Raw genomic sequence first — 25,620 nt, 5'->3', positions numbered from 1 at the left:
TACGTTTTTTTAAATTACTTTACAACCATCGCAAGACTAAGGTCTTGCGATGGTTGTAAAGTGTATGGCCACCTTTAAAATGTACGTTTCTCACCAAATGGTTTACAGTACACACACATATACCAATGTTATCTATTTCCTCATTGTTTTAAATGACACAACTGGTCTAAACGCTTAAATTTAACAGCATCATGTTAGAGAGATGTTACCATAAGAAATCTTAAGTTTTTCTTGTCTGTAAAAAAAACAAGTGTGTGTGTCTGAAAATCACATATAGATAGATAGATAGATAGATATCTATCTATCTATCTATCTATCTATCTATCTATCTATACACCATACATACATACATACACACATCTTTCATTAGCAGTATGGCTTTATAAATAGAGAGACTTTCACATGCACGTCTGCGATCTTTGATCAGCCACACTTCCAGCAGCAGGTTAGCAGCATGATACAGACTACACCTATGTTGCTGGCATCTTTGTAATGCCACATTCCTACCAACCATATAACTGCATAACAAAGCACACTGCACTTTAACCACCTCCCGTCCGGCGGACGGAAGTCTCCTGGATGCGGGTGGGCGTCTTTAGACATTCTTCGTGTCTGCTTGCGTGCGCCCCCTGGAGACGCCCGATCACTTGTATGATGCAAGTGAGGGTGCGCCCCCTCACCTCTGGTCGCTGTCCCGCCGTCCCCGGGATCCCGGGCGTCCATCCACCCCGGGCGATGTGGCTCTGTGCACTGAGAACGGAGGGAGATCAGTACGCGATCTCCCTCCGCTCTCCTCCCGGTCTCTGAATGCAGGAAGTGATGTATATTACATCACTTTCACATTCCTCTGTCACTCTCCGGTACAGAAACCGGAGAGAAGATGATGAAGCAGATCTGTGCTTCATCAGCTTCTCTGGGGGTCCCTAGGTGACATTAGGGATCTTAGAGACCCCTGATGTCTCCATAAAGGGGACCTGTGACTGTAGCACCCTATGTGATAACAATAAAGTTACGTGTAAAAAAAAAAAAAACTGCTCACAAAGTAAATACAAATTTACACACCCAAAAAAAAAAACAATTTTTTTTAAAAGTTCCCCACCCCCACATAGATGCGCAAAATTGCGTTAGATGCTTCTACACGCAAAAACGACGATTGCTCCAATTATGCTGCACGTGTTACATCGCCGCGAACGTTGCAATGAGAGCAATAATTCTAGGGCCATTAATCACTGATAACACTAAACAGGCGACGCTTTAAATGATTTTACCGCTCATCAATGGTCATTTTTGGCTATGGTGTTTTTTTGCGATTTCACAGGTGCGTGCAATTTTAAGGCTTGACATGTTTGGTGTCTATTTACCCCGACGTGACCCCGACTTTTATATTTTACCAAAAAATTGGGTAAAAAAAATTGTTTCCTAAAATAATAAAGGGAAAACAATTTTTTTTTAAAAATATTCTGTATTTTTTGTTATATAGTAAAAAAATTAAAAACCCCCAGTGGTGATTAAATACCACCAAAAGAAAGCTCCATCTGTCCCAACAAAATGGTATGAAATTAATTTCAGTACAGCGTTGCATAACGGAATAAACGTCAGCCAAAGTACCGCAGCGCTGAATACTGAAAAATGGCCTGGACAGGAAGAGGGTGTAAACACCCCGGTCAGCAAGTGGTTAAAGTGACACTAAACTCAGGAGTTAAATCTTAAAAATTACATTCAAGTGCCCTATTAACAAAAATGTATCTTATTTGTGCATCACTCAGCTGTAGATCTTCCGACACTGTCCTTCCATCTTGAGCGTGGCTACTATTGTTCCTCATGGGCCTTGTGTGTGTTGTAAAGTAGTCACCGCTCCAAATGTGATCTTGTAATGGACTAAAATAGTTTACTAGTTTGTATTGAGATTGTAGTCCATCATGAGAGTGAGCTTAGAGCGATTGCATGAATTCAGAGATGATTTGAGGATCTACAGCTGAACGATGCACAAATATAAGATACAGTTTTGTTAATAGCTAGGGTACTTTATTGCATTTGTAAGGTTTTTACTCCTGAGTTTAGTGTCACATTAATGATTGGCATGCTTTTGCAGCTTTACCACCTACTGAGCAGCATCACACATGGTTGTTTTTTGTAACAGAGCAGCCTCTCACATGACACTCTATAACAGGGCAGTGCTTCACATGGAAGTTTTTCTCTAATGCATTCTGACAAGGCAATCTTTCTGAATGGTGGTCTCCTTGTTCATCATTTCTACTAACTCCTCCATGCTTTATATGTGAGGATAGGTAACTTTAGTCTAGTTCTTCATTGGTCAGCATTATCTTGTGGCACCAGTTTTTACCACTACCCAAAAGAACAATGGCAGTCACTGCATGCTTTTAAAGTATTGCAATTCTGCAGATGAGGGAAAAGGGGGATTTGGTGCTTCCTTGTAAAAGTGAGGCACTGCCCCTGCGTAATGTTCAGCTTTTCACCCTGGCAACACAGAATGGTACCTTCTTTGATCACTTGGAAGCATTTATGTAATGCATACAATTTTTGTGCATTTACAGATAGGTACCTGCATTTTGCGCCACTGTGTTTTAAACCAAGCGGTGTGTTTTACATATATTTCAGCCATTGTTTCTAATTTTATTACATGGTGTACACAGAATTAGAGCAAGCTATAAAAAGCATAGGTTCCTATGCTCCGTGGCTCCATCTAGTGCCAGCAATGCCATGCGAATGGCGTTCACCCAGTGTTTGTTTGAGCAGAGGATTTATAAATCGGCCTCATAGCTTCTTGTTTGAATCCGAGGAAAGGAATGACAGAGGTGGACCTAGGAGTTGTTTTTCTAGGGATCAAGAAAGAACCTGCTAAGCTTCAGAATAGCACATGCATTTTTAACATTACCTACCAAAATGTTTGAATATATACATTTAAAAATTCTGTTAGATCTGGGTCAGAACGGAAATCACTTTTTATATACAATACAAAAAAAACCTGCTCTCAACTTGAAATGTTTTTACTTGGCCTCTGCGGCCTTTCCACAAATCGAGACCTGACATTTCTATTACCCATCAAAAATGTGTACTTGCTTTTGTGTAAGGAAATGAAATGCTAATGTAAAATTATTTTGTTTCTTTAGAAGAAAAGAGTGAAGGAGTCTCTTTCATCTAGTCTGTCTTCCTCTGATGTGGGTAGCTCTCTGCCTGACAATTTGCTTAGTGTGAGCTGCAGCCGAAAGAGCAGACTGAAGGGAAAGTCTAAAAGCTTAAAGGAAGAGGTAAGAGTGTGAAGGGAAACATTACTGACCATAGTGCTATAAATGCAGTTTTTCCTAAACGTGCTTATGTTTATTTGGAAGGAACTAGATAAACTTGTATGCAAAATTTACCATTGATCTCCAAAGAATTCTAGAAACTCATAAAATCTTTAGAGCTTGCTTGCACATGATGATAAATAGGGTTGCTACCCGATTGGTAAAAATGGAACTTGTTACCAATGTTAATAGCAAAGTGAACTCTAAAAGTTGATTTCTTTTAATTATGTACCTGGTTCTGTTGGTGTTTTAGTCCTAAATCTCCCGCATTACCTGCTCCCTTAGTCTACAAAGCAACATACTGACACAGCGGCACAGTAGGCTTGTGCCTAGGTGCCCAGAGGCAGTCTTCCCCTGTATAGTTATTGGCCACATTGTAGAAATAGAGGCCTGCTAAATTTACACATCAAAACAATATACCAAGCCAGGTCAGTTCCAGTAATACAAAAAAAGTTCTGTATAAAACAGTTGTTCCTAGCAGAGCCATGTTTCTTTGGGCGCTAAAGGCTGTGGACCTACAGTCTCCAGTGCTTGAAATCCAGCCCTCAACAGATGCAGTGTTAATTGTACAAATCTCTGCATATTCCAAAGTTGGCTATATATGGAAGAGTATTGTTGCCCAACCCAGCTGATTTCCAGCAGACCAGTTGTCATTTGGTACTGCAAATCTTTGTCCATTATTCCCAGATTTGCCAGTTGTGATTGCCTTTGTTTAGCTGGAAAAATGCTCCCGGTGGTGGCTTTAAAAATATATTTTGCTAAAGAGTTTGTTAAGCATCAGCTATAATTAAAACAACACTATTATCAGTAACTTGCATACCTATACGCTCATAAAAAATCACTGCAGTTGTAGACCTTAAAGTGCTGAAGCGTGCATACCCTTTCCTACATATTGCACATGCCTATTGACCAGTGCACCTGTCCATCATACCGTGTCGTGTTTCCCCGAAAGTAAGACCTAACCCGAAAATAAGACCTAGTGCTATCTTCGGGGATTTCTGTAATATAAGACCTACCCCGAAAATAAGACCTAGTTCGGGGTAGGTCTGATATTACAGACATCCCTGAAGATAGCGCTAGGTCTTACCTTCGGGGTAGCTGCACATGCAACTAGATTTTACATGTGAAGACCGGCCGCAGCTCCCGCACGCCAACCTATCTGTTGCTCTCTGGATGGCATCAGAGCGGAGAGGCAGCTCCCTCCCGCCCCTCTGCCAGACACGCCCCCTCACCCGCCCACCTGTGTTTCTCCTTGTAATGATCAGAGCGGAGACGCTCTAAATGTGTTGGGGTGGTTGTTTAGCAAGGAGCTCTGACTCTACCTAGAAATGTTGGAGCTTTGTATGTCAGAACGGCCTAGCATCTGGCCATCAGAAGGTTTGGAAAGCTGCTGAAGGTATATGCAACTACCTCTAGCCCAGAGTTTTTCTCTTCAGCTCTCAACAACAGTGCTTGTTTTGAAGGTAACAGGTTTTATCCACAAGCAGAGCAACTGGTAATCTCTGCAAAAGTAATTTAGTAGCATGTTTGAATATCGTCAAAACATGATCTGTTAGTGGTATTGGAGGACAGGTTTGGAAAACACTGCTGTAGCTGAGGTCTAAAGTGTATGTAAATTCCAACAATGAACTTCTCTTATTTGCTCTCTTTGGTTTGTTCAAAATACCTTTTGACTGTGTTTTGGTGTATGTTTATGTGCAAAAAATACCTGTCAGTTCTGCCAGAAATCAAGTGAGCTTGCAAGTTTCTGCATACTCTGCAGTATTATCTAAAGCAGTCTTATTCACCTTTGTGAACTCTAAAACACCCCTCCCATGTTATGGAGATGAGGAAAGGGGGGTGGTGTTCTTTAGTCCTTAACATCCTTCTGTCTTTGGGTGACAACACTGCTCCTTCATATATACAGAATGGTAAGTAAGCAGAAAGTGCGTTACTGGCAGGATCACCAGATGAAAACAAATGGGGAAAAAAGCTAATGAATGCAGCCACAGGATCTAAGCAAATGGTAAGCTTCACTAAATTGTAACTATGTTTAGCTACTTTAATACTGACTCTGGATGTTTTTGTTGCTTTAGATTCATGGGAAATGTGGAGCTGTGAGTAAACTGATGGAGAGCATGGCAGCAGAGGAGGATTTTGAACCAAGTCAGGACAGCAGTTTTTCTGAAAATGAAAATTTTCCTATGCCTTTGCATCCTGAACGACCAGTTACTCCTGGTAAGAAGCTGTGACAAAAAGGCCTGTATTCTGTTGCATTAGGAAGTTTTCCTTTTTTGAGGTAAAAGAGAAACCGTTTAAAAAGGGATGGACTCCTATATTTAACCCCTTCGTGACGGGAGACGTACACTGTAAGTCCCGTCACAAAGGGACCAAATGACTCGTCACGTACACTGTACGTGACGAGTTATTTGCTGCACTAGAAGGCTGGTAACCGCTGAGAATCAGTGGTTACCATTCATTAATGTATGCCTCGGTATAGAGGCGTCCATTAATGAAAGGGTTAACCTTTTTCAGACACCTGATACCTTAATATCAGGTGTCTGAGAGTCAAAGCAGAGCGGGCACACATGCTGGCAAAAGCTGGGATTTTGCCAGCTCGTATAGATCTAGAGCCATCTCTCTCAAGCTATACTGGCTTTTTTTTTTCCTTTCACTTTCAGGAATAGATACATAATGTATCTATTTCTGAAAGAAGAATGTTTCAGTTTTCTGATGGTTGTTGTAACAATCAGAAAACTAGTGACAGCTGAATCCTGAACTGCTGCAGGATCAGTGTCACTAACTTATTATCGGCTGTTCTGAAGTTTGAAGCAGCCGGATAATAACCAAAAATGTATTAATTTATCAAGCAGTAACAGTGAGATTAATTCACAATGACTGCTTGATATAATTAAAATAAAATTTTTACGTTTTAAAAAAATAGTAAAGTGTAAAAAAAAAAAGGACAAATAAATGAATGTATTTATTGCATTTTTTAAATATTTTATTTGTCCTAAGTGAGGCGTTAGACACACATATGTGATATAAATATGTAGCCCTATCTGTCCTCTAAAAAACAATATATAATATGTGTGGGTGCACTTTGTAAGAAAGTATATTACTGACGTGGAAGAATCACACAGCAAAAATGTCAAAAGTATGTCAGTCATTTACAAACAGAAACTAAAAACAAGCTCAGTCATGAAGGGGTTAATGAAGCATCCTTTAGGCTACTAGAAATGATTGTGAGACGCATTTTAGATAACATACGCACAGAGATTCATGATGTCCAGTGATGATTGGAGAAGCACAAAGGCACTTTTAGAGATCTGAGTAAAAAACTGAATGAGGCCATGAATGATTTGGAAAGAAATTACACACACAATTCCTGTATGATTGCTATAATTATCTGTACTCAAAGGTGTGCCTCTGGAATCGAAGAAATTACAAGAGGAAAGACAATAGAAAGCAAACACCTAGGAATTAATCCATCTTGCGAGATAATTATACCCCTAATTTAAGATATCACCAGCACACCATGTTCAGATGAGAAGACAGGACACTTTGTTGCCAAGAGGAAGCAATGTTTTTGGAGGCCACTAGGGACCTCTTCCTCAGGCAGCAGTGACCATAATCGGATCACAAACGCTGAGTTTTAAATATGCAGCAATAACAATCCGTCAGTGGTAAAAACGCCCACAGACATCCCACCATCTCCGTTAGTGCACATAGGGGGAACTTACTAAAACTGGAGCCAACAGAATCTGGAGCAACTGTGCATAATAGCCAATTAAGCTTGTGCAGTTAAACTTTGAAATAAAGCCAGACGCTAATTGGTTGCCATGAACAGCTGCTGCAGATTTTGTCTGCTCTAGTTTTAGTAAATTCCCGTAACAGAACACAGTGCAGAATCCCTAAGTGCTAAAAATTTGACTAAAGTGAGATCACAACTATCATATGTTTCAGCACTTCTGTCTTATGCACTGATTGCACTCTATTTGCATGAATTAGTATTGTGGGTGCTTCTACCAGTGACTGATTGGGTATTGTTGCCTATTTGAATTCTATGTTTGTTTATTTACTGTCACTGCTGCCTGAGGAAGAGGTTCTAGGTGGCCTCAAAACTACGCTTTGTGTTGGTGACGATAAAGGGTCTTATCAGAACATGGTGTGCCAATGATGTATTGGATTGGGACTTATGTTGTGGTGGCACCGTCCACCATTTCACCATAGCCCCCTTCTATGATTGGGTCTGAATGCTGTATGAAGTGTGCTGGACTTCTTAGATTGAACAATTCTGTTCCTGTCTCACCTGACAAAGATGTTCGTTTCTCTGATAGTGGAGAAGATTTTTTTCTTCTGAGACCACAGAAGGTTTACATGAGGTATTGAGTAAAAGGAATTTGGCGGACACCTCTGAGATTCTTTTTGGATTCAGAGTTGGACGAACAGGCCACCACGATCAGCATCCTTTAAGAAAAAAGTGAAAGGTCTTGTCCTGTCAGTTTGTTAAGCAGGGTGTAGCAGTTTGACACGCTTGGATACCCCGAAGGGGGACATCGTTTGTACTACCGTTGTCTCAATAGCTGAGCGACATTGCCGCTATTTCTCCTGTCTCCGTCACAAGTATTCTACAGTTTTGTACCCTTGGCACTTACCCCAACCACTTGTGTATTTGTATAAATGTATGTGAAGACGTCTTCTATATTTGTAACTTAATAAAAAACTTTATTTGGAAAAAAAAGAAAAAAGTGAAAGGGGAGAGGACGACAGAAACATAAGAAATTAAGATATATTTAACTATTGTAGTGACTACAGATTTATACAGCGTAGTAAACCTCTCAAAAACAGTTTTCATAGGATGAGTTGGATTCACTTTTAAGGGACTTTAGCGTTTCACCCATGCATTGTTTTCATTTATTTCAAACTTTAGTAGATGTCAATACTTTTGTATAAAAAGTCACATCACGGAATCATCATGGCCTCTAATAGCATTGGGATTGCTGATTATGAAAATGTGCAGGAAGATCTGAAAGGTGAAAGTTTAGACCTGGAGTAGCCAAACTCCAGCCTTCTAGCTGTGCTTAAACCACAAATCCCGTCATGCATCTGCCTTTAGAAGTCATGCCTGTGGTTGTCAGTCTTTCAATGCATTAGGGGACTTGTAGTGCCACAGCCACTAGAGGGCCACAGTTTGGCTACCCCTAGTTTAGAGGAACCAGTGTATATGCAAGGAGTGGAGTTTTGTAAAACCGAGTGGGTTGATCTTTTTCAGAATTGTGTGCGATTTCAGATTTGCAGGGTTTGATGGAAGTAGATGGCACACTGGGGGGGGGGATTACAAAGTCCAAGTCTGGAGTTATGTGGGTTTAAGCACCAAACGGAAGTCAGATTTTTATCCAGTCTATGATGGGGTGAGGCATTAGATAGATATATTTCAAAAATTGGTAACGTTACTCCAAAGAGTAGAATCCAGTCCTAGGTTAAGGGGGAGAAATCTGTCTAGAAGCGGCTGGGAAGCATTGCTGTCCCTTTAAACCTAATAACAATTTAACAAGGGTGGTTGAGAACAACCAACTATTAGACAGAAGCTCTTAGACTGCTTTCAGATGGTAAAATCTATGAACACCTTTAGAGTGAGCTAACTCGAGAATTTTAATGCTATGATGCGTGGTTGAGTGAATGATAACATTTACTGAACATAACATATACAGTAATGCACTTATATTATCAAGCAAACTTTAATAAGGACTATGCTGACGATTCATTTGTTTTTGGTGCCAGAAGCCTGATACTAGTACTATTTGCAGCACCATAACACTTAACCTGCCTCCCCACGCCAACACCCAGATCTCTAAAAGGATCCATTTACACATTGCCTTCCCCAAAACATAACCTCTATTCTGCTGCATAGTCACCTTGTGGTGTACAGGGAGTCTTGTTGCTAAGAGCATATGCAGTTCCTGCTCCTAAATCATGCAGCACAGATATGAAGAGATCCTGGTTCTTGAACTTGTCTGAACTTCTTTTTAGCTGTAATGACCTATATCAAGCCAATGAATCAATACAACTTTACCCAACACACAAGGTAGAAGAACCTCAAAAACATCTCTCTACCTTTTGTGTTGGGCAAACCTCTATTGATATATTGAGCTGCTACATTGTTGTTATTTCACCATGATGCCATTAAATATTATGTATATAACCATATTGTACTTCTGTATTTGCTTTCCTTTTGGGTCATGTAGAACTTGGTAGAGCTTGTGTTGCTAAGTTGTGGCTTCATTGGTCTTCTATGTATGCGGCATAGAAATAACCAGCATAGAATTTGTACTTGGTCTACACTAAAATATCATATAAAAACAAAAAATGGTATGGTATGCCCTAACAAACTCCATGTTTTCCTCATGACAGGTTTCTTTCAGGTATGCATATACATACATTTCTCAGAGGAAATGTGTATCAATAGAAATATATAGGCATTGCTTCTAAAAATGCTAGTTGCTTGGCTGTCTTTGGCTATAATACTTAGTCATTGACCTGGAACAATTATACAGCCAGTGGAAGCTAATCTGCATGCTTGTTCCAAGTCCATGTCTCAGAAAGCAGAGCAAAGTGACATAATTAACATAATGGCATAGCAACTATCATTTTCAAAAGCAGCAGGTCAGCAATGGTTGCCCACATACAGGGCCGGATTTCCCACAATGCCACCGAGGCCTGGAGGTGGTAGGGTCGGCATAGCCGCAGAGCGGGTAGTTTTTTTTTTCTACATTTAGCCCTACTTTGGGCAAGCAGAGCTAAATGTAGAGCGGGGAAGGCGCCTCTCAGTTTGTACAAGAGATCACGGCGATGCCACAGAGATCAGGTCCGCCCCCACCTCCGGCTGCCTCTGTCCCCGCTGGCCCGCCTCCCTTCATGCCGTGGTTTTTGGGTTTCCCTGCTTTTCTGAGGGACCCGAGGCCATGTCACATTTGTTCAGGATGGAGAACGGGAGCAGAACTCCTGTATTGGAGGTGACAGGTTCAATAATGAGAACCTCTCACTTCCAAATGCTCCTGTGTGATAGCAATAAAGTGAAGTGAAAAAAAAATAATAAAGATTACGAAATGTTTAAAAATTTAAAAAATTATACAAATAATAAGAAATCATAATTAAAATAAAAAAGTTATGAATTAAAAAATAATACAATAAAAAAGCAAAAGATAGTAAGATAAAAATAAAAAAAAGTATGGTTGCCCTTCTGCATTAGGGGGGCGCATTGAGGAACCTGGCCTTGGGGCAGCAGAAAGACTAAATCCGGCCCTGCCCCGATATGTCTCTCAGTACAAGTTTCTTTCAACATATAATCTATTTTTATCTTTACAGCACCGCGCTCTTGCATCATAGACAAGGATGAATTGAAAGATGGACTGCGTGTTTTGATTCCATTGGATGACAAGCTGCTTTATGCAGGCCATGTACAAACTGTCCACTCTCCAGATATGTAAGTCAGCAGACCTCACTAGGCTAAATTCTTGTTAATATTTTGGTATTCTAATCGTTTTCTGACTGATGTTTTCCAGATATCGTGTGGTGGTGGAGGGTGAGAGAGGAAATCGTCCACATATTTACTGCCAGGAGCAGCTGTTGCAAGAAGCTGTGAGTCAGTAAGACTAAACTCCGATAGCCAGACATTGAAGAATTTTCAGAGTGGAATATCACACCACTCTTCTCCTCTGACCTCCTTCTGAAAATGCTAGCTGCCTGGCCATTATTTTGCGTCGCCAGCCTACAACTAGTATACAAATCAGGAAAGTCAGAAATCCTTACCTGTATACTTGTGGGCTAGTATGACAGCCAAGCGAATGGCATTTGTGGAATGAGAAGCCAACATTGCCAATGTTGATGTTTTCACTTAGAAAAATTTCCCTAAGAAATGTTATCGAGTGGAGAGGATTGACTATGGTGCCAACTAGAATGACCTACATTTACCTAATTTTCGGGGATGAGTGATAGCTTATCGAGTGATTTGTATATTATAAGGATATCAGTAATCACAATTGGGCGCCCGAGTTTATTTAAACAATTGCACAACACATATTGGGTAGCACTGCACATATCGGCGTGAGAAAAATCTAAGTTGCTGTAAGGGATATTGGGCCCTATTCATACTTATTCAGTGTATTGTAGCCAGAAATACCTAGGTACTACAACGCTCAACAAGAGGAATGCCTGTGTTTTCAATGACCCTTGTTCACATCTGAGCTTCTGTAGCAAAACAACTGTTTCAATTAGGGAGGGCTTCTTCTGAGGTGGAGTCGAGTGTTTTGGCCCCAATAGACTTCAAGGGGAGCATGCGTTTTCTTGCTGAGTAACAAGCTGTTTGTTCGCTGAAAAATGCCTGTAGCAGAACACACACAAAAAAAAAAAACCCACGAAAAAACAACCAAAGAAGGTCAGCTCAAGTGTGACTGGGGCTTGTCATACTTGGTATCTATTTCCCTAAGAAAGCCATCTTTTATTTTGTAAAAAAAATGGGGGATTTCATTGTGTTTGTGTGCACCAAAATTTTAGTGTATCATTTCCTAAAATGGTAGATTTAATAAATGGCGACTACCATCTATTTATTCTACAGAGCCTCTGGTTTCAGAAAATAAATCTTATTCTGGGAGGTTTCTACCAAAAAATGCAGATTTTACCATGTGTGTGAAAAATGTAAATATTGCTCTGGAGGCAAAGTCATTAAAGGAGAACTATGAGGTGAGTGCTTTTCACTCACCTCATAGTTCTAGCCGACCTGTGACAATGAGACTGTCACAGGTCGGCTCAGTAGATCGGGAAGTGAGCGAACACATAGCGGCGTTCGCTCACCTCTCGATCCTGTCACGGCTCTCTGCCGTGACAGGGGAAGGACTGGATTCCCCCTTCCCGGCTCCGATCCTCCAGCGCTGACTGGTGTGGAACGGACGGGGGAGGGGGCGGGTACAGCTGGCTCTGCCTCTAGATAGGCAGAGCCAACTGTCACTCACGCAGCTGGGCGGATCTCGACATCGATGTTGGGATCCGCTTCAGCTGCGGCGTCTCAGTATACCGCGAGCTGTAGCTCGCGGTATACTGAGGTTAGGGTAATGGGAGGACGCAAGTTTGTGTCCTCCCGTTACCCTAAGAAGAACTATGGGGAAACGCACTGACCCCATAGTTCTCCTTTAAAGGCTATTTTCACCTTTTGCAAAAAAATAAGTGCACCCACATTGGTTAAAAAAGTAAAAAGGACATCTTTTAATTTTTTGCCAAGGAGCCTGCAAAGCATTGCAACCGTGATGAGTGGATGCCAGGTGCAATGTGCATGCTGCTGCAGACTCTCATGAAAAAAAAAAAAAAATCACGGCGATGAAAAATCCTCTAAGAATCCAAGCCACTTATTTCTGCTATCTGAAATAATAGACACATTTAATTTTTTAGTACATAATTATGGTTTATCCCGACTGTAAGCAACATTTCTAGTCAGATGTCTGCTGTGTCAGTTGTTGTTGTTTTTTCCTGTTTTCAAATTTACATCCATCTTTGTGCTGGTAGTTGGTAATCTTTTTTAGTCTTTTTGGAAAAATGTTTAGCTTGCTTTGTGCTTTATGAAAATGCATATACGTTTAAAGTTTTTTTTTATTCTTGTTTTCTAGATTATAGATGTAAAGCCTCCTTCTGTCCATTTTCTAATGGAAGGAACAAGAATAGCGGCTTACTGGAGCCAACAATACCGTTGTCTGTACCCAGGCACTGTTGTGCGTGGTGGGTGAATTATGCCACTTTTTTCTTTCTTTTTATAATGCCATCATTGATTTTGTCATCATTGGCTCACAAGGAGTATACAGAGTCTGGGTGAGGTATAGTTGCAGAATTACTTGTGGCCCAAGGTTATGTTTAGGATGTAGTTCCATCCCATCCTATATGCCACTTCTCGAAACCAGCATGTAACGGTAAAGAATACTCTGCGTGCCACAGAACTCAATTTTAGCATGTGCAAACTCTACAGATATATAGTGGGCAGTACAATTGCTACACTCTTTGTCCTGCTGGTTTAAAAGTCTCTAGCAATGCCTACTCTACCTGATGCTTACACAAAGGTCGCCATGCGCCTGTTTGTGGCTGCAAGGCCTGGGAACTAGAAAAGTTTCACTTTAGACCCTGAATTGAAGTGCGTTTTTTTAATATTGAGAAAACTGATTGTTGCTTAAATTATGAATACATTTTTGTTTTTATTAGGAAACTCAGACCAGGAAAAAGATACAGACTTGGTAACAGTTGAGTTTGATGATGGAGATACAGGGAAGATACCATTATCTCATATCCGACTGTTACCTCCAGATTATAAAATACAGTGTAAGTATAGAATATGCTTGGCTATCTGTATGCTTACAATAAGGTTAGTGTCTCTTGTAGTGATTTCATTAGGATGTATTTAGTAAGCTTTTATACACAGTTTTACAAAAGAAGCGTGCAGGCAGCTGGTAGTACTTAATCATTGGGGCCTGTTTTAGTGGCCATCATCTCTGGCCAGGTAGCTTATTCTTATCCATGTACTTAACCATCTAGGGGTCTGTATTGGTAATGTAGCATATTTCAAGACATGGGTTTCTTTCTGATATTTGATTGCATGTATGTACATAAGCTGCAATTGTTGTTCCTCTTCCGGTTACAAACCCGGAAGGGGTGGGTAGCAATTGGAAAGCTGTCCATGGTTACAGAATTTTTTTTGAGTCTTCCTTATGTAAGTGTTTAGAGTAGGGGTCTCAAAGTACCTGCCCATGGGCCAATTGGGGCCCGCGAACCAGTACTATGTGGCCCGCAGCCAGCTGACAAGTCAGGCACGGGATCACGGACCGCGTACCTGACTTGCATGAGTAGCTACACAGTCTGCATTTCTGTCAGATAAGCTGATGCTGGCCAGAGCTCTTCTTAGGGGTTATTTTAATTTTAAATAGCTAATGCTATTTACTTTATTACATAGGTGCAGAGCCTTCACCTGCTTTATTGGTACAGAGTACTAAAAGGAAAGTGCGTAAAAATAGCAAGGAGAAAACTGAAGTAAAAGAAGACTGCTCCATGGGTTGTGAAACATTGTCCGTAACGCGAAAAACCAGGGGTCGAAAACCAAGTGTCAAATCAATATCAGGTGTGTTGTTTTTCTTTAAAGGGAATATATTTTTTCCCCCCAATATTCTTTGGATGAACCTGCAGATCATGTTGCTTTAAATAATTGTATCAATATGATTTTAAATGGCCTGCTACAATGTATAATTTGTACTGAAATGTATACATAGGGGCACCCATATCTACCCATTATATATCCAGGCTCTATGTTTGTGCTTTGCAGTGCTACCCAGTGGTTGCAGTTGTCGGTTCTTTATCACAATGGATGGAGGTCTATGAGTTAGCTGACTCATTGAAAACAGGTTTCCTCCTGTAAGGCTTGTTCAGGGAGACAGGGTAACAAAACAAGTAAAATCCCCCTCTAGTGCCTAATCTAACAAAATGTTTATTTAACACAAAAACATGAAAAGAAACCTTGAATAAACATGAACATCTTAAAAAATGTAAGCACTGTCGCAATACCTCAAAATATGCGCTTACTACATACATTATATTTTCTATTAAGCCATAGAGTCAGCATATACCATACTGCATTGTGGTGTCATTCATTTTGAATAGCACTGCAACGTACTAGACCAGTGGACATCCACTTTGCAGTACATTGTGTTGCACTCCCTCAGCACAGATTGCGCAGGTCCATTGTAGTGCAAATGATGCAGTTCCAATGCAGTGCCTTAGCGCAAGTTAATGCACAGCATAACGATTAATAATGCATAGCATTGGACTGCACAAGTGTGACAGAATCCTTAGACACAATCTGATTTGAAGCTTCAGACTGCACGCTCTAATTAGGTATGAGTCATTGTTAAGTCTCTTAGCTGTGTAAACTACAGGCTTCTTTAATCAATAGAAAACCAAAATATTAGAGCCTACAGTTCTACCTGCTTGCTTAAAAATAGACGCAAAATAATAATCTGCAATATTTCTTGAAATGGAGTAAAACTGCAATTACTGGACCCAGTGTCTGTCTATGGGGAATCGGATGTAAACAGACATATGTCCATTTACATCAAATTACCCCCGATCTGGCACAATCTAGTCCGGTGAAACAAATTTCTGCTCAGTCTGTTTTTCCCGACCTGGCCAGAGTCGGGGGCCCATAGACTTACATTGGGCATCCAATCGGGTCCACCTGAAAAACTGACAGGTGGACTCAATCGGACCAGCCATGTGAAAGGGGCCTTACCTTTCTTGTTCCTGCACTGGCACCTCGGATACTTCCAGCTTTTGCCAGAGTTTTGCGAACGTGTCATGTGATGTGACATGGGCGTACTACCTCGTAGTTCTAGCCGACCTGTGACAATGAGACTGTCGCAGGTTGGCTCAGGAGATAGGGAGGTGAGCGAACACATACTGGAGTTCGCTCACCTCTCGATCGTGTCACGGCTCTCTGCCGTGACAGGGGAGGGGCTGGATTCCCTCCTCCCATCCGCCAGCGCTGACTGGTGGAACGAACGGGGCGGGTACAGCTGGCTCTGCCTCTAGATAGGCAGAGCCAGCTGTCAGGCAGCTGGGCGGATCCCGGCACAATTGTCGGGATCTGCTTCAGCGTCTCAGTATACCGCGAGCAGCAGCTTGCGGTATACTGCGGCGTCTCAGTATACCGCGAGCTACAGCTCGCGGTATACTGAGCCTAGGGTGACGGGAGGACGCTAGTTTGTGTCCTCCCGTTACCCTAAGGAGAACTATGGGGAAAAGCCTTAACCCCATTGTTCTCCTTTAATGTCCATCGTCTTGGCACTTGTGCACTTTTACTCCTTCATAATCACATCCACATAAAAAAATGCCCTTTTGACTAGGGTCTCCTGGCCGGGACCTTTTACTGCAAGCAATGTTATATTTTGCTTTCTTCCAAGCTTCCCATATCATTCCTTGAATTGGGTGTATACCTTGAGCGTTTCTACAACTTGTACATTGTTCTATGATATTGATGGTGTTCTGGTATACAGCTGGACACTTTTTTGAGGGATGTAATTGGAATTCATGTCACTAACGGGCTAAGCCCAGAAATGTCAGATGATTGTCCTGTTTGCTCTTATTTCATACTTATTTGTATGTAAGTCATTTAAAAATGTAATAAAATTATGATTATGAAAAAAAAGCCCTTTGCCATGAAAACATTAATTAGCCTTTCAACAGCTAACTAGGAATGCACAACTGTGTGTTCCTAGTCCTCAGACTTGATGTCAAGCTGAAAAATTACTCCTAGAGATATTGTCAAGTTAACTGCCGCATACGGACACTACAAATCTTGGTCTGGGCAACTAAGTTTAAGAAAACATTAAAGTCTGGTCATGAAAGGGTTAAGTAGGTATGTTATGTTGCAGTTCTTGGCAGATTTACATAATAAAACGTATGACTCATGACGTATCTATGTAGTCCGCAGCAAAACAAAATTCCGGTATTTTCACTAGAGAGTTGATGCAAAAAGTATGTACTTGAATACCCCTGCCTTGGACTTTCTTGCATTGTAAATGTTGCGAAGGGTGTAGATAGTTTTTACATTAGAAGACGGATTTTTTTTTTTATCATGTCTACAGTTTTAATTTAGTTTAAATTTGGTAGTTGAAATCATACTAACTGGATAAATGGTTTCTAAGACCATATGTGGATTATTGTGTTCTTTAATTCCTTTTTTTCTGTTGTATTTCTTCTTGCAGAAGACGCAACCGTTCAAGAAAATATATTCAAAGATTCCTCACGGACAGCCAAGAAGATGGAAGAAAAGCAGCTAGATCTGATGCATTCAGATGTAGATTTAGAATGTCCTCAAGTACCACCAGAGAATCCCACTGAACCAAATGTTAGAAAGCATCAAAAAATTAAAATGAACAAAAACTATTGTTCTCGCTCAATGTCTAAGAGCTTGGTTAGTGGGGAGCTGTACCATGAAATAACTGGAGTTGGATTAAACCAAGATGTTTTAAAAGGGAAAGTAAAAGCAAAAAGCAAACAGAAACTAGAGGAACAAAGAGAGTTTGCTTCATTTGGCAGCAGCTATCGTAAAAACGAAGCTCAACTACTTGTGAAGTTAGACCACGAAGGAGTTATGTCACCTAAGACAAAAAAAACAAAAGAAGCGATGATGAGGCGTGAGAATTCTAATAATACAACAAAAAGAGATCGTAAGAAAGGGATAGGTGAATGTTATTCTAGTGTGAGTCCCAGCAAACCGAAACAAAAGTCCTCTGGATCAAAGCCTTGCACAGCAAAGCAGTCTTTAGTGTCTGAAGCTTTTGACCATACAAGCAGCAACTTAAAAACTAGATCTGGAAGCAAAAATGGAGCTCAGAAGACTGAAAAACAGTTGGAGAGCAGTAACAGCAGCTCGGAATCTGAGGAGGAAGATGGGCCAAGCAAAAGACCGAACAAAAATCATCATAGCTCTAGTAGCTCAAGATCTTCAACACCTAAATCGTCATCATCTACCAGCAGCAGTTCTTCATCCTCTTCCTCGTCGTCATCTTCTTCCTCCTCCTCTTCTTCATCATCTTCATCCTCTAGTTCCAGTTCATCATCATCTTTAACAGATGAAGCATCCTCCAGCAGCTCAGAAGATGATGCTGTGACTGCTTCTGTTCCTCCAGATACTTCTCAATTGCAGAGCTGCAAATATGTGAAATCTGAAAGCACTTCTAAGACGCCTGTGCAAGTTAAGCAACAAAAGCCGGAGCAATTGAAAAGTAGTAAATGCAAACCAAAGAAAAGGGAAGGAATACACCTCCCTACAACCAAGGAGCTGGCGAAAAGACAGAGACTACCCTCAGTAGAGAACAGGCCAAAAATTGCTGCTTTTCTGCCTGCTAGACAGCTTTGGAAGTGGTTTGGAAAGCCCACTCAGGTAATTGGATGTTTTAACCCTTTCGCTGCCAAGCCCTCAGGAACACTTTTAACCTCCAGCTGGCCTCACCATTTTTTCCCATTGCTTTGATTCTCTACTGCTGCATTGCTAGCGTTTGTAAAAGACCCCCCAAACCATATATTTTCTGAAAGCACAGGCCTGGTAGAATAAAAATATGGTGCTACTATTTTTTAGTAGGTCCTGCGATAATTGCGCAAATGTTTGTCAAATCAAAATTAAACCGTAAAAAAATACACATTTTCATTTAATTTTTTTCTTTGAAATGGGAAAATAAATTGAGGGCACAGAATCCTCAATCTTTTTTTCTGCAGTCTCTGTTCTAAATCAATGGAAAGCTCTCAGTACAATCAACCAGTTTCTGAATGGGTAGAAGCCCACTGAGTGCTTCTCCCCATTGAGAAAGTCATGAATGAACTGGGGACACATAGTACTATGTGTCCCCAGTTGTTTACAAACTAATCACTCCAGTGTTTGCTCTGCACACAGAGGATCGGATCAGTAAGCACAGATATTTACCTATCCTCTGCTCAGTTACGCACAGATGCCGTCATCCTGAACCCCCCCCCTGCCAGCTTCAGTGGATCCCCACTGACTCAGACCATACAGGTGGGGGAGAGTAGCGGGGATCCGAGGAGAAGCATGGAGAGGGCAGGGGGAGGGGGGCACCCGGATTTTTGGTTAATAGCTGTTGTCAGCCGCTTATTACTGCTATTAAATGAAAACATTTTAGTTAATTTTATATAAAAACTCTGGTATATATTTAGCATGATATAGTTATAAACATAAAAATATATTTTTGCTTTCAAACAAAAAATTTATATTTTTCTCTGCTGCGGTCTTTTAAATAAAGTGACCCTGTTGCCACCTAAAGGAAAAGAAGGAATGACAGATATACTTACCTGTCCCCGCTGCCCATGGCAGTGAAGAGATACCGTTGGCGGAAGAGTGTTCTGCATCAGACACATTTCAGGGTGTGTCAGATACCTGGTCCCCCACTAAGTGCTGAGATTCCTTTGCCTTGCCCCTACATGAACAGTAATGAAATAGGGGACGGCAGATGAAACCAGAAAGCTCAAAGCGGGGAAAAAGGCATCTAAAATTCCCAGAAGTGCTGCATGCAGAAGATTCTTCAGCAGCAGTAACCCTTCTTCAAAACCATAAGGATTGGCAGCATAGGCGACGGGATAGGTACGTATTAATAGCATTCTTTTACAGGTATTGTCTTTTCTTTAAATTCCTTTAGGTGGCAACATGACTGCTTTCAGATATTGAAGTAGGTTTAAGGATGGAACTACTAATCATTTTATTGGGGCCTACCAACTTGCCAGCCCTTTGGAGACCTTTCTCTGCGGAACTGGGTGTTCTGCATTGGTTTTCCATATTATACGCCTCATAATAGCCCCCGCTATATAACCCCTAATATGAGTCCCCATAAACACTAGTCCCCAGGGGACTATACAGCACTATATAGCCAATAACACTAGTTGCCAGTTTCACTAAAACGTATGACCTTCACGTCATGCAAATACCTATCAGGCTAAGTTGTACACAAATACACGCAGGCTGTGCTTTTTCTTGGCATTACTCACTGTTTCCAGTATCATGAGTGGATACTCTTCACTTTATCTCCATGATGGCCAACCCAAATTAAGGGTTGGTTGGGTGGGTCAATGCACAGAAAGCTATATCTAAACGTTTATGAACAAAAATGTACCGGATCAATTTCCACATTAATAAGATTCTGTCTGCTCCAGTTTTGATAAATTTCCCCAACATGTGGAATAAATACACATATATTAAGAAGTTATTGATCATAAAACCTCATAAAAAGTATAGAATTTTAGGTTTCACATAATGCGAAAAGATTAAAAAAACGAATAATAGATGTAAAAGTATAAAATTCAGGTACATATCTAATATTTCTAGCATATTTTAATATGGTGAACGTGGGACTTCTAGTAGTGAGGATATTTGAACCTATTTTGGATTGCTGTTTTAGAGATTACAATAATACTTGTGTGTTCTTTTGATAAATGGCTAAGAGTGTAGAGCAGTTACCTTTAGAAATGCTGAAACAAAAGTGCAATCTGGACAGTGGCAGATAGGATTATGGGAAGGATAAAGGTGGCAAGAGAATAGTAGGAGAACAATGGAATGAATTGACAGTTTGTCATTAATTATCAGCTGTTACAGATAATGCCAGGAGAAACTGAGTAGCCGTTAATATTAAGAGTCAGAGCAGGGTCTGTGAGGGGAGATTAGGAGCTTACCTATATTAATTCAAAGGTCTGCCTTGAGTCCCTGATTTGACAGCGACCAATCCAGTTGTCCTTAGTCAGTTGCACCTTACAAAGGGGCCATGTCTCCGTGTGTGTTGTGTGCAATTTGTGGTTGTGTACCATGAAATGGTATAATCCAAAATTGAAGTTGAGTTTATTACACTTGATTATCTGAGTGTACTGGGTGTGCGGTGGTTAAGGACTACAGAAACCCTTTCCAGAGGCAGACTGGGGAAAGGTGGATGTTCTATTGTTAAATATTATAGGTAATGAATTTCAGGATCATCCCGAATGTCATAAACAAAGAGTTAGATATTATTACTTTTTTGTAGTTTGTTTTTTTTAATTTAATGCATTTACCAGAATGTATGTATTTATGGTTTCACAGAGGAGAGGAATGAAGGGTAAGGCCCGGAAGTTATTCTACAAGGCAATAGTCCGTGGAAAGGAAATTATTCGCATTGGGGATTGCGCTGTGTTCTTATCTGCTGGACGCCCAAATCTACCCTACATAGGATGCATTCAAAGCATGTGGGAGTCCTGGGGAAATAACATGGTTGTGAGGGTGAAATGGTTCTATCATCCAGAGGAGACTTGTCCTGCAAAAAAGCTAAATGATAGCAAGGTAAGTTAAGTAGACTGTAGTTTCTAGGGAAACCATAGATATTTACCTACAGTGAGTAGAGTGTTCTACTGGGAATAAGACAGCATTTATGTGCAGATTATGGGATTACCAATAAAAAAAAAAATAAAATAGGTAAAATAAAATAAAAAAAAAAGTGTAGTATATTATACATTTAAAGTTTAAAATAAAATTGGCCTTCAGTAGAACTAAAGCAGCCCTTCCTTGGGTTATATTGCTCAGATTTGACATTTTAAATTTGGCATGTTGTATCTAACAGCCCTAATTAAAGTAAATATACATTTTTATTAGTCAAAACTGTATATAGAAAGGTTTGTTCTCTGTGATATTTAGTTAAAAACACACTTTTGATGACACTGTTTTTTATTTTAATAGAAATCTTAAATAAAACTGAAATGTGTTATTTACGTAGGCATTTGATCCCCATATATAAATATTTTGTTGTCTTGAATTGTATGTGACCAAAACAGGATTTTAGGATTTTTTTTTTCCTTTTTCCTTAAACTAGAATTGGGAGCAACAAACTGGCAAAGCGAATACAGCCAGTCTGCAGCCTTCCATACAAAGGAAAGATTTTATGGAGGTGAGTTGTAGCTGTTGGTACTGTATTTAACTAGGAATGTTCAGATAACAAGTACAGATACTTTGCCAGCTCCTAGACTAGAGAAAAACTCAAAAGTTAGAAGGCAGCTGTCATTTGTAAGGAGCATTGGCTACGGAGCTTCTGGGATTTGTGCCTCCTAAAATTTCAAGTCCTGAGCTACTAGCCAGGCCTTAAGAGTTACTCGCCACCAGTTGCCTCACCTAACCCCGGCCTTAACTCCGCCCCTAAACACACCCTAAGGTCAGTGGTGTAACGCAGAGAGAAGAAGGACTTACAGTGCATAGTTGATCTGATTTCTGGTGGTGGAGCAATGTTGCCTCCATCTGCCTTGTTGTGCCTCCTTTAGGTCCTGCATGTAGACGGCTAAGTTGCATTAGTGAAATAAATGAACTTTTGCACGATATTCTAATTTTTTGAGTTTCACCTGTATATAGATAGATAGTAGTTCTCATGAAAATGGCAAGTATCGGCACTGGTATCTGAACATCCCTATATTTAACCCTAGGGCTCACACAGTAATCATAGTAATACTTTATCATATTTTATTATTTCATATGTCTTACGTCAAGAAAAGTTTGCTCTGAACTTAACAGTCAGTATTGTTCTGTGAACTAAGCATCCACATCAGTAAAGAACCTGCTTTTAGGGCTCTAAAACGTGGCTACCAAAAATCACAAGTATTCTAGAATTACGAGATAAGGATTCTTGGATAGAGCTGGGATTAATTGAACCTTATAATTTACTAGGGCAGCACTAATACAACACTGCCTTTTGGCCAACCCACCCACTTTAAAAGGTGGATAGAGAAGGTAAATACCAAATTCCATTTTGAGAAACTGACATGCCAACATAGAGCTAACCTCTAAAAATGTACAATGATATGGAAAGGATGGATTGATGCACCTAGTCTTGCACCCCCAGCTATGTTATTGGAAATACTCTTTTCGGCCTACAACCTCATGGACACAAATGTCTGTTTACATTTTGAATTGATCAAACATATAAGGTTTATACATTTATGATGAAACAGAAAGCACACTGCAAGATGCCTATGATCCAATCTGTTTATTGAACACAATCGTCATCATATTATGTTGGCAAAGCGAAACAGTTTATGGTTAATAGTACATAGGTTTTGCCATGGATGCTTTGAGTTTGTAAATGAAGAGATCATAGGCAATACATATGACCCATGGTTAACAAAAATGTGAACCAGTAAGCCATTGTGTAGTTGAGTTCTAGAAACAACAAGCAGGATTTTTTACTTACCAGTAGAATCCGTTTCTTGGAGTTTAGTATAGGAAAAAGGCAATTCATACATGACTGGGTAATATGTAGGTATCATTAGGTGATTGGACACTAGCCAGAGCTGTAACATCATATAATCCTCCCACTCCAGGCAGTAGAGGATATAGACGGGGTGGTGCTGTGTCTTGTACTGTATTCCAAGAAACAGATTTTACTGGTAAGTGAAAAATCCTGCTTTTTTTGATCATATAGTATAGGCAATTTATAGACGACTGGGACGTACACAAGCAATGCCACGAGGGGGGTGGCACCCAGAAAAACTGCCAAAGGCCCATAACTAAAAAAACAAAGGAAAACCCCAAATCAGATAGCAGCCTGTAGCTGCAAATCTAATCAGGAGAAGGTCAATCATATAAGCCACAATGCAAAAGTCAAGAGAATGGAGAGGGGCAAGGCTTGGCGCCAACACCCCGGTAAAGACCAGCGGAGCTGTGGACACGCCAAAGGGTAGAGCCACAACTGAAAGCTATTTCCCAAAGCAGGATGCAGACAGCATTGATGCGAAGGGTCAATTGGCACATGCAAGTAAGTATCTTTGATGTCCACTGATGCAAAGAAATCTCCCTGCAGGAGGGAGGCAGTTATGAAGCAAGCTGATTTCATACAGAACTAGCTTAGTGACTTCAGGTTCAGGATGGGCTGTATGCTCCCATTTCGCTTGGGAACTGAGAACAGATTGAAGTAGAACCCTGCGCTCCCACATGATCTGGACTTTTCAATCTCAGATAACCGTAAAGGGGAACAAAGGTCCCCCCACTTGTGTAAGTGGGAACTCTCCATCATTGAGAGGAGGGGTTGGTACCAGGTTTCACAACCTCGAAGAGACCAGAGCTTACAAAAGAGCTGTGGAGCGGTCATAGACCTAGAGGTGGAGAGCTGCAGAGATAGTAGTCTGTGTGCCCTCAGGCTGTTTCAGTTTTCAGCCTGTCATGCTGAGGGGCCCTAAACGGGTACTCACAATACCAACACCAAGGGTCCCGATATTGGTCACAGTGGTCCTTGCACCTCAGAAATGCACTCTGGTCATCAATGGAAATGGATTCCACAAAACATGGGGCTTTAGCATGTGATTGGAGCCCATGCCCCCTTCCAAGATGGCTACCAGCTGCAGAATCCTTAACTGGGCACGCCCAGACTAGCAGATCCCACAGGGCTTAGCAAGATGGCCACAGCAGCCTGGACTGAGCATGCTTGGGAAGCCTAGGGAGTCCCAATATGGCTGCTGAGGATCCAAACAGGATTGTAACAGCAGACACATTTTCTGGCTTCAGGAGGCTGCAAACACGGCAGATTTTGCATGGGTCACGTGAAGGTGCAATGTTTGGAAAATGTAAAGGCCCGGGGGGGGGTTTAAGCTAGTGTAGGGGGGACTCATCCACGAAGACAGAAGGGAGGGGACACCTGCTCGCACCTTGGCTTTGCTTGCTTCAGACGAGCAAACTGCCTTTTCCAGGGGGTCCTCAGGGACGTGGTCACACTAATGCAGATATGCCACTGCCCTGGACCTGTATAGCACTCTGCAGCTAACCCAACACACACAAATGTCCAAAGGTGGGCGCCCACACAGGATCCAATGCTGAAAGCAACATTTACAGGTCGGCCCCTCATCTTCTGACGTTGTCCTTGCAGGGTCTTGGTAAGGCCCTCAAAGCTCCCACCCTTGGGCACTGATCCAAAAACTGCACCTATGTCGAGGTGGCCACGTGCAGTCGAAGAAACTGAAGATTGAAGACCTTGTAAGGTAAAACTAAACACCTCTCAGGAGAGAGAAAGAAACATGTCCATCACCTAAGGGCACTTACAAAAAACTGAGGATTTCCTGGAGGGGATATATGAGGTCACAGCTCTGACCAATGTCACATCACCTGATGATACCTGCATATTACCCACAGTAGTCCACGATTTGCCTGTGTCCTCTACTGTATGATCAAGAAATCTGTATCCACCAATATGTCCTTTTTCTGTACAGCTGTTTTATGCGTACACTATTTTCTAGCTGTTAATAAAAATAGAAACATTAACAATTTTTCTCCATAAACAAAACTGATGAAAAACAAATTACAATATTTTTTTGTTGCAGAGGGCACTGTACCGGTCATCTCATGTCGATGAAAATGATGTGCAGACGGTCTCCCACAAGTGCTTGGTTGTAGAGCTGGCACAGTATGAGCAGATGATAAAGACAAAAAAGTACCTAGACAGTGAAGATCTTTACTACCTTGCAGGAACTTATGAACCGACCACAGGAATGATCTACAACACTGATGGAGTCCCTGTTATTTGTTAAATATACAGGATTGCAAACTTAAGACTTTTGTTGACAATCATTAGTACACTTATGTTTGAATACAGAGCGTTGCCTGCAACCTTCTGCAAAGAAAATTAACACTACGACGTTTCTGAAGTGGAATTAGTGATATATATTAGGGATGCACCGATACCGAGTATTTGGGCCAGGACTCGTACTGGCCCAAATGCTCCCGATGCCTATCCCGATACTGGAAGTTCTG

General features: G+C 41.0%; 1 protein-coding gene across 1 annotated transcript in view; it reads left to right on the top strand.

Moving 5' to 3' along the window:
• The window catches only part of TNRC18 (trinucleotide repeat containing 18), a 114,744-nt gene extending 89,216 nt beyond the window's left edge, over positions 1-25,528 (top strand). Inside the window, exons 21-31 of the mRNA XM_018571676.1 lie at positions 3,132-3,269; positions 5,381-5,522; positions 10,653-10,770; positions 10,850-10,925; positions 12,944-13,052; positions 13,527-13,643; positions 14,272-14,429; positions 17,074-18,255; positions 20,944-21,180; positions 21,707-21,781; positions 25,191-25,528. Of these exons, the coding sequence (XP_018427178.1) occupies positions 3,132-3,269; positions 5,381-5,522; positions 10,653-10,770; positions 10,850-10,925; positions 12,944-13,052; positions 13,527-13,643; positions 14,272-14,429; positions 17,074-18,255; positions 20,944-21,180; positions 21,707-21,781; positions 25,191-25,397 (2,559 nt within the window). The 3' untranslated portion in view covers positions 25,398-25,528. The remainder of the gene's footprint in view (positions 1-3,131; positions 3,270-5,380; positions 5,523-10,652; positions 10,771-10,849; positions 10,926-12,943; positions 13,053-13,526; positions 13,644-14,271; positions 14,430-17,073; positions 18,256-20,943; positions 21,181-21,706; positions 21,782-25,190) is intronic.
• Positions 25,529-25,620: the final 92 nt, after the last annotated feature.

The sequence above is a fragment of the Nanorana parkeri genome, unplaced genomic scaffold, assembly GCF_000935625.1.
Source record: "Nanorana parkeri isolate BGI_ZX_2015 unplaced genomic scaffold, ASM93562v1 scaffold1808, whole genome shotgun sequence".
Lineage (NCBI taxonomy): Eukaryota > Metazoa > Chordata > Amphibia > Anura > Dicroglossidae > Nanorana > Nanorana parkeri.
Note: the sequence above shows the minus strand (reverse complement) of the source record. Positions and strands in the feature narration are given on the sequence as shown.